The sequence below is a fragment of the Idiotropiscis lumnitzeri genome, chromosome 20, assembly GCF_059441095.1.
Source record: "Idiotropiscis lumnitzeri isolate Australia: NSW breed Sydney's pygmy pipehorse chromosome 20, RoL_Ilum_1.0, whole genome shotgun sequence".
Lineage (NCBI taxonomy): Eukaryota > Metazoa > Chordata > Actinopteri > Syngnathiformes > Syngnathidae > Idiotropiscis > Idiotropiscis lumnitzeri.
In genome coordinates, this window is record NC_142410.1 from 11825154 (window position 1) to 11843316 (window position 18163).

The 18163-nt window shown below is 48.0% G+C and overlaps 4 protein-coding genes across 8 annotated transcripts in view; 3 read left to right on the forward strand and 1 right to left on the reverse strand.

The window, feature by feature from the left end:
* Positions 1-636: 636 nt before the first annotated feature.
* On the forward strand, positions 637-5042 carry dhx32a (DEAH (Asp-Glu-Ala-His) box polypeptide 32a). The gene is made up of 11 exons (XM_088285205.1): positions 637-1031; positions 1233-1426; positions 1520-1895; positions 1960-2199; positions 2368-2461; positions 2672-2821; positions 3277-3468; positions 3695-3835; positions 3913-4103; positions 4177-4367; positions 4446-5042. Exons 1-11 carry the CDS (start codon positions 762-764, stop codon positions 4615-4617), a joined length of 2211 nt encoding a protein of 736 aa, XP_088141331.1. The 5' UTR covers positions 637-761; the 3' UTR covers positions 4618-5042.
* On the reverse strand, positions 4791-6857 carry bccip (BRCA2 and CDKN1A interacting protein). Its single transcript, XM_088285218.1, has 7 exons — positions 6653-6857; positions 6404-6478; positions 6240-6320; positions 5953-6039; positions 5694-5881; positions 5445-5616; positions 4791-5329 (listed from the first exon to the last, which is right to left on the reverse strand). The coding sequence occupies exons 1-7, from the start codon at positions 6791-6793 to the stop codon at positions 5159-5161; spliced, it is 915 nt and encodes a 304-aa protein (XP_088141344.1). The 5' UTR covers positions 6794-6857; the 3' UTR covers positions 4791-5158.
* Positions 6858-6914: 57 nt separating this feature from the next.
* On the forward strand, positions 6915-9966 carry uros (uroporphyrinogen III synthase). 2 transcript variants are annotated; one of them, XM_088285216.1, is made up of 10 exons: positions 6915-7266; positions 7509-7584; positions 7671-7754; positions 7841-7931; positions 8051-8125; positions 8403-8477; positions 8660-8743; positions 8868-8953; positions 9063-9161; positions 9230-9966. In XM_088285216.1, the coding sequence occupies exons 1-10, from the start codon at positions 7244-7246 to the stop codon at positions 9353-9355; spliced, it is 819 nt and encodes a 272-aa protein (XP_088141342.1). In that variant the 5' UTR covers positions 6915-7243; the 3' UTR covers positions 9356-9966. The 2 variants fall into 2 exon arrangements, with proteins under 2 accessions (XP_088141342.1, XP_088141343.1); XM_088285217.1 differs by having other exon boundaries at positions 6916-7262.
* The window catches only part of mmp21 (matrix metallopeptidase 21), a 34245-nt gene continuing 25983 nt past the window's right edge, over positions 9902-18163 (forward strand). For 2 of the 4 annotated variants that reach the window (XR_015840083.1, XR_015840082.1), the window contains exons 1-8: positions 10120-10313; positions 10410-11229; positions 11398-11537; positions 11618-11759; positions 11830-12087; positions 12234-12406; positions 12476-12785; positions 17108-17187. Coding sequence is in view for 2 of the 4 variants with exons in the window: in XM_088285207.1 (XP_088141333.1) it covers positions 10170-10313; positions 10410-11229; positions 11398-11537; positions 11618-11759; positions 11830-12087; positions 12234-12406; positions 12476-12781 (1983 nt within the window). In the remaining 2 variants the exon portion in view is untranslated. Of the gene's footprint in view, positions 10044-10119; positions 10314-10409; positions 11230-11397; positions 11538-11617; positions 11760-11829; positions 12088-12233; positions 12407-12475; positions 13010-17107; positions 17188-18163 lie in introns of those variants that run through there. The other 2 variants (XM_088285207.1, XM_088285206.1) reach the window with 2 other exon arrangements.

Genomic DNA, 18163 nt, shown 5'->3' on the forward strand with positions numbered 1-18163 from the left:
TGTCCTTCTCTCCACGTGTCATTTTTGGTGTATTATTCCTGTTATTTTTATACTATTTCTGTGGTTTATAAACTGTGTCAAAAATTGTGATATTTTATTTGAATTTGAATTTATTTTATAATTCATGATTTCATAACATTTGCAGGGTGGTACAACCCTGTACAAGAAATACTAAATTGGCATTTCAGAACAAAAAGTCATCTCGTTTTTAGACTTATTTAGAAATTAAAGGTTTTGTTCAAATCTCAATTAAGGAAGTGCTGCAGCAAATATTTCAAAATAAAATCATTTACAATATTTTTTTATTCAATCACTATTTATTTAGACAGGAAGAAAACAGCGATCTTTTTTTCATTTCTTATTTAATGCAAATTTGTTTTATTGCATTATATATTTGTCATTTTGAGCAATTATTTGCAATAAATGAGGAATGGTCAAAACGAAAAAAATAATAACTTCAGTCGTTTGGGTTTCGTCTGTTATTTTCTCCAGACCGTGCCCCCCCCCTAACAAAGCAAACTTCCAGTAGCATTTCTCATTAACGCTCATACGTAATTGCCTCTAATTATAAAATATATACGCTGAAATGTTAAAGATGTTAGCTTGACCAGAATTTAATGAGAACACGTGAGACCGCCAAACGGGGTGGGGCGTTCATGGTCAGTCGGGACAGTTGGGCATCACGTGCAGTTGGGAGGACGGAGCACCTTCGTCGGGTCATCTTGAAACGCTGACATTTCGTACTCGTACATAAACGCGCCATGAGTGACGACGGCGACGCCGCCACGAGCGAAGCCCAAAAGAAGCACCAAAGTGCGGCCGAATGTACCAGCGAGGCTCCCTTTTGCTTCGGAGACGAACTGGAGCTGAATCGCTTCGACGGTTTACCTTTCTCGTCGCGGTACTACAAGTTGCTGGCCGAGAGGAAGGCGCTGCCAGTGTGGACGCTGCGGCGACGTTTCGACGACGCACTCGCTCACGCGCAAATATTGCTCGTGTGCGCGCACGCCGACGCTGGCCGGAGCACGCAGGTGAGTGGACTCAATATTTGGTACACCTGCACCACAACATCAGCCCCCCAAAAATGTCACTTTGAAAATGAATTCAAAACAATATTTAATGAGTCATATCAAATAATAAGTTCTATAAAGTTGTATTTGGGGGGAGCATTATTGGTGACTGTAACCAGATTGAAATGTTGACATTTTGGTTTTTTTCCTTTAATGGTGCAGATCCCTCAGTGGTGCGCAGAGTTGTGCCTGTCATCCCGCTTCCGCTACGGCACGGTGGTGTGCACGCAGGCTGGCGGCCAGCGAGCCGTCGACTTGGCCTTGCGCGTGGCAGACGAAATGGACGTGAACGTCGGCCATGAGGTGGGCTACAGCGTTGGCCGGGAGACGTGCTGCTGCTCCGACACTGTTCTCAGGTTCGTGTGACTCAATCAAGAGATTTAAATTGTGCAGAGGGTTCAAAGTATAGAGTAGAACCTCCCCTGGTGACAAACATTTAACCTTCTCAGGTACTGCACCGATGACGTCTTGCTCAGGGAGATGATGTCCGACCCTTTTCTGGAGCACTACGGCGTTATCGTCATCGACCAGGCCCACCAGAGGACGGTGAGCACTGACCTGCTGCTGGGACTCCTGAAGGACGTCCTTGTGCACAGACCCGAACTCCGGGTGGTGGTCCTCGCCGCACCGCCCCTGCCAGACAGCCTTCAGAATCACTTCCGCAGCGCCCCGATCATCAGCTTGGACTCGCCTTCGTCGAGTCTCCCCCAGGTGGTGCACAGTGCGGGTGGAAAGGACTACTTTTATTCCGCTTTGAGGCTGGTTCTGGAGATCCACCGCGCAAAGGAGGACGGAGATGTCGTCGTGTTTTTGGCTTCGGAGCAGGTGCGATTGGCACAAGTTTGGCACACCAATCATTGGACTGTCTCAGATCTGACTCCTTCCACAGGAGGTGCACTGCGCCCACTGCATCCTCCAGAAAGAAGGAACCAGACTAGGAGCACACCTGGGCCAGATGGTACCCGTGGTCCTTGGTCCTGGTCGGGGAGGACTTGGGCCTCCACCAGATGAGCGAGGAACCTGCAGAAAAACTAGGAGAGTTTTCCTCGCTACTCATCACGCAGAGGATGCGTGGTGTGGCATGCAATCTGTCAATTTTGTCATTGATTGCGGAGTTCAAAAGAAAATGGTAATCTCGGATTACCTCCATCGATGTCGATTAGTTAGCAGAGTTGGTTACTCCTCACGGCCCGGAATGCAAATAGCATCCTGTCCGACTCCTACAGAAGGATACCCCAAAATGCTCCTGTGTTTCTCACGTGTCGTGAGTCAGAGTTGATGTTTTTCACTTTTCCAGGTTTACAATCCGAGAATAAGAGCAAACTCTGAGGTTCTGCAGTCCATCAGTCGTTGCCAGGCGGAACTACGCCGGAAGCTGTGCGGACCAGCAGGTACCCTTGCATCTTGGACATGTGTGATTGAAAAATATTTTTTTGTGCCATGTGACCATGTTGAAGTGTGGGAGGGGCTTCATTTAGTCAGGCCATACCCTTGTCTAAAAAAAAAAAAAGTGCTGTGCCGCTATTTTGGACAATTACAAACCGTTCTGGGCCCCCGAGCCAAACAACTTTCCATCCTGATTTGAATTTTTTCAATCGTAGGTAAATGTCTTTGTTTCTACGCAAACGACAGCCAACTTCCTGCGTGGAGATCACCGCAGATCCTTGATTTCAACATGACGGCCACCGTCCTCTTCCTGAAGAGGATGGAGATTGGAGGTTTGGGCCAGTGCCAGTTCATCAAGCGACCCGGTGAGCTTGGCGGGATAACCCTCGATAATTGTCCGCTCCAAAAACTGGGCAGGGGGGCCTCGTTCCCATGGACGGGGTCTTTTTGTGCTCAGATGAACTCGGTCTGTTTGGGCCCGTTGAGGCGTTCAGTGACCTGAGCCGACATGAGCCGGCTGCCCGGCATTGTTTGACAGAAGGGCGAAAAGGGGGACAACGCCATGTGATTACACAACCGTTCTTGTTAGGAAACAATGTCGAGGTGGTCGCCGTCTGTGATTGGTCGGTTACTCGGCTCGCTTTTTGTTGGCCGACTTACGTGTCATTCTTTATGTCAGTCTTTGCTCATGTGATTACACACCAAATGCCAATTGTCACAAGCGCACAAAAGAAAAACGAGCGCCCCGAACTGTTCATATCGCCTTTCCTGCTTTTCGTAGGTCGTGACTCCTGGTGGTCTTTTGCCCCCCTCTCCTCAGATCCCGAGAGTCTCATGCAGGCCCTGGAGGAGTTGGACTACCTCGCCGCTTTGGACGACGACGGCAACCTCTCAGAGATCGGCATCATCATGTCGGAAATCCCGCTGGAGCCTCAGCTGGCCAAAGCGCTGCTGGCCTCCTGCGAGTTCGACTGCGTCAGCGAGATGCTGACCATGGCGGCCATGCTTTCAGGTTTGCAGAAAAATACATTTGGCGCCTAATTATGGTCCACTCGAGCCACTCTCCCTCACATGGTGCCTTCAGAGAGATCAGGAATTTAGAAAGATGCAGTATCACTCAAATCGCAAGTGCACCCTCTCGCAGACGTGCGTCCGGCTACGTTCTGATTTTAGACTCCATTCTTCGTTTCTTGAATTGCATCTCATCTCATCAGAACTTGGGCTTTTCTTCTTTGAAGCTCCGTCCTGCTTCCTGGAACCTCCGTCCGGAATCAGCCACGAGGCCTCGCAGTGCCACCGGAAATTCCAGCACCAAGAAGGCGACCACTTCACGCTCATTAACGTCTTCAATGCCTTCAAGAGAATCCAGAAGGATCCGTGTAAGACAGCACGTCGTTCTAGTATTTCTCAGCGGCCCTCTTGTGTTTTATTTCACCATTTTCAATTTTCCCCGCAGACGCCGGCGTTGAAAAATGGTGCCGGGACAACTTCCTGGACTATTTGGCCCTCCAGACGGCAGAGAGCATCAGGGCGGAGCTGACCGACACGCTGAACCGGATCGAACTGCCCGTCTCGGAACCGGCGTTTGGCACTCGAAAAAACGCAGCCAACCTGAAGCGAGCCCTGCTGGCGGGCTTCTTCATGCAGGTGCGTCGCCCAAATTCCGCATTTGCTCCGAAATGTTCATTTTGGCCTCACTCTCCCATCTCACCTTCTTAAGGTGGCTCGGGACGTGGACGGCTCGGGAAATTACCTGATCCTGGCGCACAAGCACGTAGCTCAGGTGCACCCGCTGTCCGTCTACGGGTCGTGTTTTAACAAGCTGGGGCTGCCCGAGTGGGTTCTGTTCCACGAGTACACGCTGGCGCAAAACAACTGCATGAGGATCATCACGGAGATTTCACCTCAAGTGTGAGTCTTCGGGATTCAAATGCAAACATAGCGCGCAAAATGTGGTTCCGCTGGTGTGTCATTTTCTCTCCGTTGCAGCTTCACTCACACGGCGCCTCTCTACTACTTCTACAACCTGCCCCATAGCGAAAGCAAAGACATCCTGCAGCACATGTTGGACCCGCACGCCACCGCTTGTAAGGAGGACGGACACAAAGACGCTGATGTTGGCAGCTTCGTGCCGTCAACAGATCGCTGTGGCATCCAATAAGGCGTGACGGTTCATTTGGCAGGATTACGAAATGACGTGGTTTCACAAAAGTGGTGGGAAAAATGAAAGGACGAAATGGCGACGGCCTCTTCAGGATTCCGATAGGCGTGTAAGCAAAAAAAATGAAAAGAAAGCATGCTGTCAATTTAGTTGTCATACAGGTTTTTAATTTGAAATGACATTTTCACTAGAAAAAAAAATTCTAAATCTTTGTAAAACTCTATTTTGTAATTTTATAGCATGTATGAAATTTAATTGAAGACTAATCAGCTCAACAGAAAATTCTGCAGAATTTTTATAACCACGATTTTTAAACTGTAAAGCGCTGCATAGCAAATTTAACTGAATCAAGTACACCGTGAAATTGTCTAAAAAGTCCACTAACATTGTAATGTGGAATAAACAATTTCAGAGTCCTTCCAAAAGTTTCCCCCGCCCACCTGCTTCATCATCACTCGCATCGCAAAACCACATTCAATCTTTTTTATCATGATGACTGTCAGGTTTTATTTTTCCGGGATGAGGGGAATTCCTCCAGTCGTCACACGGTCAGATATTCTTTCAGTTTGTCCATGATGGCGGGCATCCGATCCACCGGGATCAACATGACCGTGCGGAACGGCTTCATGGGAACGTCGTCGAAAGACCAGCGACCGCTCAGGCAAGAGTCGGCGTCGTCCTGCACTGAGAAGTGGAACTTGGAGACGGCGTGCTGTGAGAAGACATTTTAAAATATAGATACATTTTCACCAAAAGCACAAAGCCTCATAAATGTGCAAATAACAGTTGAGAGCACTCGCAGGTCAAGGTAGCGCCGTTTTCAGCACCTCGTAGAAGAACTCCTCCTCAGCGTTGATGAACATGTATTCGTCCTTGGGGGCGGGGCCTCTGGCGGGAACACTCTTGCCGCCTGCTTCCTTGCAGGTCTTGCTGATCATCAGGCAGTAGTGGTACTTGCCGCTGGGCTTGTTGGTGCGCTCGGCTTCTGAGATCTCGTCCCTGTCAAAATAAAGGTCATGAGGACACTTGATTGTGAAAAATAAATAACGTAATGTTGACAAGGTGCAGCAACTCACTGGAGCTGCTTGTGCAGCGGCAGGGCGATCTGCGGCGGCACATTGACAAAGCGCTCGCTCAGCAGGAGGCCGACGGGCTTGGCGGTGTCGCCGAGCGTCTGTTCCAGCTGCTCGGCGGCGACGCGGCCTGAGCTCTTCTCACACTGGTCCAGGAGCAACTCTTTCACCTGCTCCACGCATTGTACGCCCTGCGCACACGACGACAACACGCGTCAGAGGCCGAGCGACACTCTCGGGAGATGACGACGGAAGGTCTTGCCTTTTGTTCTGTGAGGTTTAGCATGGTGATGAAGCCAAATACTTCATCTGGGTCGTCATCGTCGCTGTCTTCGGGCACCTCCGCTTGCTTGGGGACAAAAATAATTTTTCTAAATGATTCCTGAAATATGTTGTGGGTGTACATCGCCTACTGCCCAAAGACAGCTGGGAAAGGCTGCCGCACGCCCACCATGAGAAGAAGTGGTTCAGAAAATAGTATAGTAAGTATATAAATAAAAATATGTATGAAATAAAAACAATTTTCTCCAGTCTGAAAGTAGACAATACCTTGATGACACTTCCCACGTGGTTCTGCTGAATAATGATGTCGGTCATCTCTGAAGTGTTGACGTGAGCCTTCAGAAACAGCTGGGCGCGCAGCAAACCACCACATCAGTTAAAAGGCGAGCACACACTTAACTTTATTTTTCTCTTTAAAGAATACAAGCAACCTGTTGTAAGAGCTTCTTGATGCCATCGAAGTCGTTGTGCGAGACGCCGTGCGCTTCGAAGTCCACCGTCACCTCCTAAATAACAAACAAGTCTGCTTATATTAATGCGCCTGCAAAGTGCACAAACTTGAGAAAGATGCTAGAACCTGAACTACAATGCTAAAGTCACACATTGTTATCGTACAACCGTGTTAGCGGTAGCAATCTAGCAAAACCGAGCATGCATTCATTCTAAAATGCCATCCCAACCTCATTAATCTCCTCTTCGGACAATTCACTGTCCTCCCCGGAGAAATCACCGCCTGCCCCCAGACTGTCGTCCGAGCTGTCGTCGCTTTCCCGGGGGTTCTCCCCCATACCCATCGCCCTCTTCTTAGCCGACGAAGCCATGTTGCAAACATGCGCCGAGCGTCTTCTTCGTCCACCCACAGTCCGCGGGGGGGCGTGGCAGAGAGCCCCAATGCTTGCCGTAAATGGGATAAAATTGTCGTGAACGATAAAGATTTGCTTTCCACCCGTAATACTCAGCTATAAGCACAAAGTCACTTGACGAAATGTATTACAGCGTATCTAAGTCAATATATATTTCAAACATCAGTTACCTTTCAAATAGTTTTGTTAGTTAACGTTTCGCGCGAGTTAGAGGAAAGTAGCTTAGACTGTCCCACCGACTCTCCGTAGTTACGTCAGAGTCAATGGCGATTTGGGATAAACTAATCCGGAACGAAGGGGTACCAGTTATTTAAATTGCGGGCTCAGCTGAGTGATCAAGCTAGCAAGTTTTGTTGATTTTTTTTAATAACAATTTTGTCATTGTGATAATGGTGTAACGCAAACGTGATGGTGCGTTACGGGCGATGTAAGTAAGTGGCGTCTCCTTGTCGGATTTTGTGACGTAATTTAATATTTTATGAGTGATTAAGCAACTTCCCTCCAATGTTGTTATCTGCAACCTGACAGTTGTTGGGTGTAGTTCTGCTTTCGGTGCATTCACGCCCTCCTTCGTTCCTACTTCAGTGACTTCTTGATGACTCCTCCATTCATTGTCTCCCAATTTTCGATTATATTGTCAATAATTAGCACATTTATGATATATAATTCCTAGAGTTTTTCTCAAGATGAACGTGCTGATTCTGAAGGAACCAAGAGATGGAGACCAAGGGCCTGACCCTTACATCCAGGTAGAGGCACGAAAACAAGAAAAATATGAACCCATATTATTTCGTCATATTTCAGTGCTTGCCAGTCTATTTTGATAATACTGCAGGAGATGACGTCACGTGGTCTCCAAGCAAGCCTTCTGCCTGTGCTATCATTTAAATTTGTTTCGCTAGACACCCTATCAGATAAGGTAATGAGTCTTTTTTTTTTGCTCTATTAGGTTTTTGTTTTTTAAATGTCATGTCACATTCAAGACAATTTATATCTTCCCCAAAGCTTTTCCAACCGGAAAAATTTGGTGGCCTCATATTTACAAGCCCGAGAGCAGTGGAAGCAGTGAAGATGTGCTTCGTGGACAGACAAGAAGGTGAGACAAGATGCGAAACGTCATATGGAGAACACATCCGTGTTTGAAATGTGAAAACTATGTCTGCAAAACAATGTAACAAGTGTAAGAGGACAACACTTTTGTGTCTTTTTCCACAGAATGGGAACGCACAGTGAAAGACAAATGGAACGTAAAGTCCGTTTATGTGGTGGGGAAAGCGACGGCCACCTTAGGTAAAGTCACCTGCCACCGACATGAACACGCGAGGTGCCGTTAGCACTGGTGTCGACTTGTTGCGATGCTCGATTGTTGTTCCTGAGCAGGTGTGTCACCTTCCTGAAGTGTGTCCCACCTTCTTTTGTTGTACTTTTACGGCCCACAGCCCTTTCCATAATGTTTGCAAACAAGGCACCTTGGTTAGATCCGAGTGGCAGGAAGTGATTGACTATTGCTGACTTTCACTGTAAATAATGACAAGCTTAATTTTTTTTCTTGTCTTCTCCTGTCCAGTACGATGTCTTGGCTTAAATCCACTCGGTGAGGAAACGGGGACGGCGGAGGTCCTGTCGCGTGTCATCATTGAACGTACGGTGTCATCTGTTTCAACATTAGAAGAAGCGCTGGATTATTAATTGATGAATTCAAGTTACTTTATCCGAATATGACATGTGTCCATTTATACAAAAGGAAATCTGTGATGGTTCTAGTTGCCCTAATTATAAGTACTGTACGCTATTCCAAATGAGCAGGTTTGCTTCTTTTTGTAGGAGAGGACACAAATATCCCCCCACTTTTCTTCCCTTGTGGCTCCATCAAAAGGGAAGTCCTCCCTAAGGCTTTGAGGGAGAATGGTAACATTTTCTTTGATAATTAATAATGAAAAAAAACCTGATGGTTTAGAAAATAGAGACAAAGTTGCAAATTTCTGTATTGCGTTAACGTCCTGTGATGATCAATTCCTGTTTTGTCCACTAGGTGTTCCCCTTGAGACCTTGACTGTCTATCAAACAGCCGCGCATCCTGACGTGGGGAAGAATCTTACAGACTATTTTGCAGCACAGGTCAAAGGCGACTCTCGTTATGTTGTCAGCATATAGCTCAAGGCACAGTGGTTGGGAAACGCAGCTAAACGGTGCACGTCGTCTCACTTGTAAACGTTGTCACCCTCAGGGCCCCCCGGTTAGCGTGGCCTTCTTCAGCCCGTCGGGTGTCAACTTCTGTCTGCAGGCCTTGCGCAGCCTCGCCGGGGATCGGCTAGCGCAAATCAAGGTAAATCTGGATGTACGCCAAACATGCACAATCGAATCTGTCGGCAAAATGACACATTTTGCGTGCAGTTTGCCGCCATCGGGCCCACCACGCGGGACGCCTTGCGGGCCGAGGGTCTGAGCGTCAGCTGTATGGCCGAGAAGCCCGCGCCACAGCACCTGGCGGAGGCCATAAGCAAAGCGCTTCAATCTTGATCAGTCAAGCCTTAACGGGACACTATATTAGGTACACCTCATTATCGATCGATCGTGTGACTTCACTCGGAGGATTTCGTTCAGGTATGGACGAAAAGGCCAATGCGGTAATTGCCGCCATTAAATCGAAAGGCGGACGAGCTGTGCGTTTTGCAGCATAGGTTCTTCTTGTCATGATGAACGTGTGCGGAATTTTGTCAACAGGACACAACTACGACGGCTGCTAATAATTAGCAACGATCGTGTTCCACCACTTTTAGGCAATTTCCTACTTATGGATTCATTTATTCACAGATTATTTATTTTTTTAAACCAATCCTTCATTATTTGCTGGAGCAGTATAATGAGCAAAATGTTGATTTTTGTGTATTCTCTTTGCTGGATTTTATGTCAATTGGTCGTTGCCCACCCTGCTCGTGTACCTTCGAAAGTGTCCAGTGAGTGAAATCCTCCTTCCGAGTTTTGTATGTGAAATTGTTTTATTTGCACTGGACGCCAAGACACAGCATAGACGTGTGTATCATATTTTATTATTTGATTGTGTACGGCGAAGCTTCATGGTTGTTGTTTGTGTGATCTTCTGAATTAAAGATTTTGCTTTACTGTTCAAAGTGGGTGTTCTTCAAAGTCCAGTGGAAGCCAGCCGAGCGTTTTACGGCACGTCGGCACTATTCGTGGCTAACGTCAAGTTGAGTGATGTTTGCTTTTCGCACAACTCTGTGGGACCCCCCCCCCTCCTTCCCGCACCTGTGCCGACTTGTCCTATAAAGCCGCAACGCCGAACTTTTTCTTCAGACCTGAAAACGCCACCACGATGCTGACTTCCATCCAGCTGATCACTTCTTTGCTTCTTTGGACCAGCACCGGCGAGAAGCTTTTCCACCATCGCGATCACTCGGATTTGCAGATCTTCAACGCCCAACAAGCTCAGACCATAACGGATAAGTACACAGCTGAGGTAACTTTATATTAAAAATGCATTGCAAGAAAGACGAAAATAAAAAAAAAAAAGAGTGGAACTCCCGTGACAATAATTCATCGGCGTCTATTTGAGCTCTTCCTCTCCAGGTACGGCTTCATGAAGCCGGTGAGGTGGGAGGAGACGCGGGACCGGTCCGAAGATCTCGACCATGATGGTTTCCTTGACGACCTCCAAGCGAGCATCCAGGAGGGGACGTCAGTGCCTCATTCCAGGGATGGCAGTCCTCCCGAAGGAGAGAACCAAGCGTTTAGCGCAGCACTTAAAGATTTCCAGAGGTTGTCCGGCCTGCCGGTGACGGGCGCGTTTGACGACGCCACCAGGGAGGCCATGAACGAGCCGAGGTGTGGCGTCCCGGACAAGGAAATGGAGCCGGAACCCGAGGAGGCTGTGGAAGCGTTCAGTCGCGAGCCTGAACTGGAGCAGAGTCTGGCCCAGGATGTCGAAAACGGCAGCCGTTTGGAGACTGATAGCAACGACACCCTTCCATTTGCGAACGACTCTGAAATAGACCCGATGAACGTTACCGACACATTTCGCGGCGTCTCCCACGGCAACACAACTCATTTCGGCTCGGATTTCGCCGCCAAAAACATCTCCCGGGACAAGCGCTCGGCGGAAACGGCGCGCGGGAAGCGCCACCGGGCCGGCATGGTGTCGGAGCGCCGGCGGCACAAGCGTGACCTGGCTGCGGCGGGACACGTGGCCTTCAGCAAGGACGTCCTGACGTGGCGGCTGATCGGCGAAGGCTACAGCAATCAGCTGTCCATCGAGGAGCAGCGCTACATCTTCAGGTTGGCCTTCAGGATGTGGAGCGAGGTGTCACCGCTGCAGTTCGTGGAGGACAACCGCTCGCCGCTGGAGGACATCGACATCAGGCTGGGCTTTGGCACAGGTACGGCTAAATGATTTGGTTTCTCTTGGTTGAGGTGGAGCGGACGCAGCGGTACCTTGACTTTAGGAGTGCTTCGACTGCAGAATTGCATTCTGGGAGATTTCAGCACGGATGAAATTGTCTTCCGTCTATCAACTTTGTCATGTGATGAAATCCTGCGGCATCTAGGACGACATCTTGGTTGCAATCAGAGGTTCGATGGCAGCGGGCAAGAGTTTGCTCACGCCTGGTTCCTGGGCGACATCCACTTTGACGACGACGAACATTTTACTGCCCCCAATACTGGCAGCGGAATTAGCCTCCTTAAGGTGAGTGTCAAGAGAACCATGCGTCACGATCTTTACGGGTCTCTCATCCTGACTGGTTGGATTTTTTTTTTTTTTTTTAGGTGGCCGTTCACGAGATCGGACACGTTTTAGGGCTACCCCACATCTACAGATCCGGTTCCATCATGCAGCCCAGCTATCTGCCCCAGGAGGCTGGCTTTGAAATGGGCTGGATGGACCGGAAAGCCATCCAGAACCTCTACGGTGCGCAGGGTCCACTGTCCTGGTTTTGAACCAACACTCAATTGAAAGTCTGTTTCGGTGTCGGTCGCAGGCGCCTGCAAGGGCCGCTTCAGCACCGTTTTCGACTGGATCCGACGGGAGACGACCCCCTCCGGCCGGGTGGTGGTCCGTTTCAACACTTACTTCATGAGGGAGGGCTGGTACTGGCTGTATGAGAACCGGAACAACCGCACGCGCTACGGCGACCCGGTGCCGCTGCAGATTGGCTGGCGGGGTCTCCCTGCGGACGGAGTGGACGCTTACGTGCACGTTTGGTCCCGGAAACGAGATGCCGTTTACTTCTTCAAAGGTAGAATTCTGTCAACCTCCATTCGTCAGATTGTGTATTAAAAAAAAAAATTGAAGTACAGAATATGAACTGCGATATATCCTAGCCACACTTTAATTGTCAATGTGTTGATGTTTTTCGGTCCTGGACCTCGTCTGTTCTGACAGGTACTCAGTTCTGGAAGTACGACAGCGACAACGACAAAGTGGTCACCCAGGACCCGGAAGGCCACCGCTATCCCAGGAAGATCTCCGAGGGTTTCCCGGGAATCTCCGGTCCGATCGATACGGCTGTTTATGACCGAAGGGACTCGTGCATTTACTTCTTCAAAAACACCCGTGTAAGAATTTCAACCGGCGGCACGTTTGAAACATTAATAATTGTGAACACAAGTTCCGTTTTCCGACAGGTGTACGCCTTTGACGTGGAGTCCAACGGCGTGGCGCCAGGTTTTCCCAAAGCCATCCGCGAGGTGTTCCCGCCAGTGTCCGGCGGCGACCACCCAGGTGGTCACATCGACGTTGCCTATTTCTCGTACGCGCACAACGCCGTCTTCCTCTTCAAGGACTGGCGCTTCTGGCAGGTGGCGAGCGGCCGTGACCGACGCCGACGCCCCTCCCTGCCACGTAACGGCTTGCTGCCGCACAAAGAAGTCGACCAGCACTGGTTCCACATCTGCAATGTCCACCCCACCGCGCTCACGCTGACTAGATGAAGAGGTACTCGGAAGTATATTCGACCATAAGAGTGTGTATCCAAAAAGTATTCATCGTTACACACACCTCGCGAAAACGACAAAAACAACAATTGTGTTGGCTACTCTAGTTTAGTCTTTGAGGCATGGAAACTAATTACCCATTTGCCGCTTGAACAGGCGACTTTGTTCTTTACACCATCGATCATAATAGTGTCTTGTAATTTAAATTAAAAGTGATTGAAAAAGGAGCAGCCCCGTTTCTATTTCAAGCTCATCATGCCAGCGCGGCACAACACAAACAAGACATTGATTGTGTAATCAAAACTTACCTGGAACGGTTATTAATTCAGATGATTTCAAAGAGGGTGGCGGTGGCGGTGCTCGGAGAAATCAATTCTAATAAAACAAAGCAACTGTCAGAGGAATATCATACACCGTGACATGTGTGATGTCACACTCCAACGTACCAACTTTAAAAAAAAAAAAAAAAAATAAATCCACGTTGCGTCATTCTTTCAGTGTATTTTTTCCCCCGTCACACATCAAGTACGCTGCCGTCTGTCGTTTACGTTCTGAAAAGGTCTATTGCAGAAACCTGCCAGCAGGGGGCGACCTCCACTCATACAATGGCAAATTATCATCAGAATAACTGACATTTTTTTCCCCCCTCGAAATCAAACGGCTGACACTTAGGAACAACGAATACAGGGTCTGTTTTTTTTCCTAATCCATTTGAAGCATTATTTTTCCTTTCCTGGAAAAGTGCCAAGTTTGCAATCGTGTCACTATGCTGGTCATTTGCAGAAGCTGCCGGAGATTCCAATTGGGACATAGTGCAAGATCAGCCTTTAGGTTCTGTTAAAAGAATGTGGGAAGCACATCACACACGCACACACTCACGTTTGCTTCTTTTAGAGTTTGAGGATGAAAGGAAGCACAAGAATGAGTGAAGCCGCCACCGCCTCCCTTTCCATTTCACATTCAAATCAACTGTTTAAAAGCGTTCTCATCATCAAATAGTTGTGCTGCTTGCTGAGCATCTTTCATGCAATTTATCAGGTTTATCCGTGAATTCCATTTTATTTTTAACGCATTTATTTTCCCAACGGCTTTTGAAGTTCAAAGTGCTTCCTCGCTGACGTGCACTGCTTACACTAACAACCTCATATCTCCGTTTTCCAGTGAAGTTGTGTAAGTGCTCCCCTAAAACTCACCAGAAAACCAAAAAGTACAAACCACGTGCAGCTCCTCTGTGAAGGACAATCGTGTGTCGGAGTGAACATTAGCTTTTGTGCATTGTTTTGCGCTCGCAGACGGCAGCCTTCATGACCAACTGGCCTCGCACTCACGTGAGCGTCATTATCGTGCAGCAGGTTCAACAAAGACAAATTTGTTTGGCAGAGTCTGCCGTGGCGGTGTCGGTGTCGGTGGGGGCGGATGGCCAAGTAGCGCACACGCTCGTGTGAATGCGTGAGCCTCTCGTGCTTCCACCCAGGTGCAGCGTTTGCGTTTCGAGCATGCACATGAAAGGCAAAGTGAGCAAGCTTCATCTCCACTTCAGTGAAAGGAGATCTTGTATTATTCATGGACAAAGTAAATGAGCAGAGGAACAAAACAAATCAGCAAATGTATGGTGATACTTTGGAAGAACAGAGGGTGGCGCTACATTTATTTAGAGCAGGGGTGGGCAAACCTTTGGATTGGCGGGCCACAATGGGTTCTAAAATTTGCTACAAAGGGGCCGGACCTGGAGCAGATGGATAGAGTGTTTTGGTAACCTCACCTCATCGGAGAAAAAAAAAATACATTTTCATTTTAAATGAAAGTGAAGCGGGCGGGTTTAAAATGTTTAATGAGCTGCATGTGGCCCCCCGGCTGTAGTTTGCACACACCAGATTTAGAGTATTTTAGTGGCTTGAAGATAAAATTCTGCATGAACTGGTGTTACGCCAGATTTCTTTTTGGGCGCTGTTTTAATTGGGAATTTTTTTTTTATTGCTGCTGATGAGGATAGGAGCTGAGATCGTTAATCAGAAATCTTCAATCCTGTTCCCGACGGGCCGGTTTCCTGGATGTTTTTCCATCTCTACCTGCTGCAACACACCTGATTAAGATGATCAGGATTGCTATCGAGCTTCTGCACACGGTGTTGATGATCTGATCATTTGAATCAGGTGAGAGATGGAAAACATCCAGGAAACTGCCCCGCGAGGAACAGGATTGAAGCCCCCTGTCCTAACTAGTTGTACGGAGAAAATCACAAGATGGCTTCAAGTAATCTAGTCTCTCAATGATTACGTTAACTAACTAGCTCTGTCAAATGACAGAAGTGTTGGTTTACTTGTGGTGCCAGCAGCAACGCAAGGTTTATGTGACGGCATGGTGAAAAGGTCGAACACGATCCTTGCGCACTGTCCGGTCCCAGGGAATTCATGCCAGATTTTTCCTTATTCATGGCCTCACTTCATCTGCCAGCCAAGCGTTGAATAATTAAAGGAATTATCAGGCCAGGAGATCCAAAAGCCCCTCAGAAATGTGTCATGCCCCAAAGCAAAGAAAGCCTTGTTGGGTAGGGGGGGGGTCTGCCTTAGACGAGGTGTTATAGCTGCAAACCCGAGCCACGTCCCGCCCACGAGGAGCTTTAATGACGCCACCGACGGCAAGCGAGCGTTGACTGGCGGAAAACAGCGGGGCGCCACGCACGTCAAGTAAATTTAGAATTCCGTCCCCAAATGCCGCGCTCCTATTTTCTTCCCCTTGCCGTCGGTTTGCAACGTCGCCAGATTGCGGGCAAAGAATGTGACTGACGCAACATTAATCTCTCGCACAAAAAAATCACGCCTGGCACGAGCGCGGCCCGACGAGGTGGCGACGTCGCTCCCGATTTCTCAGCGCTCCGTCACCCGGTTGTTCCGCTCCCGCCTTCCCACTCCGGCAAAATCTTTCCATCAAACAAACAAACACAAATCAAAAAGGAGGTTACAACTTTCCAGAACTTTCTTTGAACAATAAGGCGTGACCTACATGCAATGATGATAATAGTTTGAAATCAATGAATCGCCAATCACATGTTGGGCATAAATGAAGGCATTTGAACGAGTGAGTGGAAAGGGGCGGGGCCAGCGCAACCGAGGACGGTGGCGAAAAGTATGAGAATTTTTTTTCCCTTATATCAATGATGTCATCGATTAATCGCCTTAGCGTTGAGAACAAATATTCTAAAGTCATTCCACTCCGAATGTCCTTCAAGGTGAAAAGCATGCATAATTCATTGAAGCGTTTTGACACAAGTGAGCTGGGGCACATTTTGGGGCGGAAATGAAGCCCCCGGCTGACAGTGACACGAGGAACGCTCCTCAGATGACATTCCTGATTTCGGAAAAACTCTCGGCGTGGACGCTTCCCCCGCTGCGAGCTAAGACAGCCTCGGCGAATCAAACAAATAAAGTTGCCGTTGCAGCAGCATTTCATCACGCATCACGCCATGCAAATGTGTTACATGACACTTTCCATTTGCAGCGAGGGAGGGAACGCGGCCAAAGCGTGGAAATAATTTTGTTCACGGAAATGTTTTAGCGCCATATGCCCGTTTGCCAGGGGGAGGGTGGCGGGACACCAAGGGTGGGCTGTAAGCCTGGTGGGGGGAAAACAACAAGGCAAACTATAATACCCTGATAGACGAACAGATTCATGACATTTTAATTATTTATAATTGAAAAAAAAAACTTGAGATACGAGTGATTTCACTTCTGGCCATGTTGACGGACGAAATGAAAAGTAACACCGGATTGTGCTCCAACCGTTAAAAATGCGATCCAGGTTGTGCTGTTGACAGTCTCCGTCACGTGGGCAACCATGCGTGTCCCCGCCCACCCCCAAGACTCACAGCTGCCACTCAGAATGACAACGTCAAAGCCCCCTTGTCTATGCAAGAGGTCAAAGTTCAACGTGCAGCTGGGCGGGAGACGCCGAGGCCAATTAGCAGCTGCATCCGCCAAGGTGGTGGCGGGGACGACGTCGCGTTTATTAGCTACTTAGCGAGCGGCTAAATGCTACATAATGCATGAGGCTTCACAATGCTTAATTACATCGGCGCGATTGGGATTCCTCATCCCGGTGTTTGATGGCGGCTCCCCGGGGAGGACGTGTAATTACAGACTTGTTTTCATTTGGACCAGCCTGCTTTGTGGAGTAGGGATTCAAAGTCAGAGATTGTCAAAGGCACACTTACTCTTTGATGGCGAGAAAGGACCCCAAAAAAAGAAGAAAATACTGTAATGACCTAACTAAATAGAATGTGAATAATGAAACCGTTTTTGACACATTTTTTATGCTTCACTTCAGCGGACATGGCGCACCTTGACTACAAGAGGAAGCTGCATGATTATTACTGGTTCTTTGCTGAGGATAAAGAATACATGTCTGTGAGTATCTTTTTTTAAAAAATTTTCTACATGTGTTGTTTCATGTGTTGTGTTCAAATATATGTTTCTTAAAGGGTTTTATAACACCGCATTCATTAGTTTGTTAGCATTGGGGGGGCGGCGCCTTGATCAATTTGATACCCGTCCGCCGGCGTTTTGATTGCGTTGGGCGACATCGTCCGATTGTTACAGCAGACGAATCGCACACGTGGCCAATTCAAACATACAAGATGACGTTGTTAACTTTGTAAATTCAGGTGCGCCCAATATTGTGAAGCGAAATGAGGTTCATGTTGGGAGCGGTGAAAGGCGAGAAGTCTAAAAACAAAACAAAAACATATTCATCTTTAATGAGCAGGCAGAGGAAAGCTTCTGTTCCCATTCCTGACGGCTGCCGCAGCACATGACGGACACGCTAATTGACTTTTTTTATTGCTCAATCTTTACGGCTGTAATGAAGTTGGGACTGTTATGTTTCTCTCATTACCTTTTCATTAAAGATATGACCAGGAAATGGGGGTTGCCATGGCGATGCTCCACCACCACCACCACTGGGTATAAGAGCTGGCATTGTTTACGCTTGTCGCAAAATGACCACAATGTCCTTTTTGAGATGACATTGCTTTTCTTTGTCCCTGGGAGATGTCTCTCTTCCCTTCTCGATATCCTGAGACGAGATCGTCACGTGTTTATTTTTGGACTGATAACGAGGTGGCCGTTTAAAGCAATTAAGCAACCAAATGTGGTTTTCCCAGCCGGCCTGTGGGGCGATGGCAATTGAGCCTTATAAATTCTGCTTAGCAACAAAGAACAAAAAAAATAATACATATTTGAGTGAATCTTTTCTTTGGCCTTGGGGGAGGTCTGAACACTTCTGAATATCGCAAGACTGTCTGATCACACGCTTGCCGTATAATGTTTGCTAGCGAGGCCGCCATTTTGGGCCTTAACGTAACCAAATCTGGCTCCCAGCTTG

Excerpts from the sequence above, each read along its gene's own strand:
- dhx32a (XM_088285205.1), top strand. The coding sequence starts at position 762 with ATGAGTGACGACGGCGACGCCGCCACGAGCGAAGCCCAAAAGAAGCAC. Across the intron at positions 2,462-2,671 it reads GAAGCTGTGCGGACCAGCAG|GTAAATGTCTTTGTTTCTAC; the intron begins GTACCCTTGCAT and ends TTTCAATCGTAG. Across the intron at positions 4,368-4,445 it reads ACGGAGATTTCACCTCAAGT|CTTCACTCACACGGCGCCTC; the intron begins GTGAGTCTTCGG and ends TCTCCGTTGCAG.
- uros (XM_088285216.1), top strand. The coding sequence starts at position 7,244 with ATGGTGCGTTACGGGCGATGTAA. Across the intron at positions 7,755-7,840 it reads TAGACACCCTATCAGATAAG|CTTTTCCAACCGGAAAAATT; the intron begins GTAATGAGTCTT and ends TCTTCCCCAAAG. Across the intron at positions 8,954-9,062 it reads CAGACTATTTTGCAGCACAG|GGCCCCCCGGTTAGCGTGGC; the intron begins GTCAAAGGCGAC and ends TGTCACCCTCAG.
- bccip (XM_088285218.1), bottom strand. The coding sequence starts at position 6,793 with ATGGCTTCGTCGGCTAAGAAGAGGGCGATGGGTATGGGGGAGAACCCC. Across the intron at positions 6,479-6,652 it reads CCGAAGAGGAGATTAATGAG|GAGGTGACGGTGGACTTCGA; the intron begins GTTGGGATGGCA and ends TTTGTTATTTAG. Across the intron at positions 6,321-6,403 it reads TCAAGAAGCTCTTACAACAG|CTGTTTCTGAAGGCTCACGT; the intron begins GTTGCTTGTATT and ends CTGCGCGCCCAG.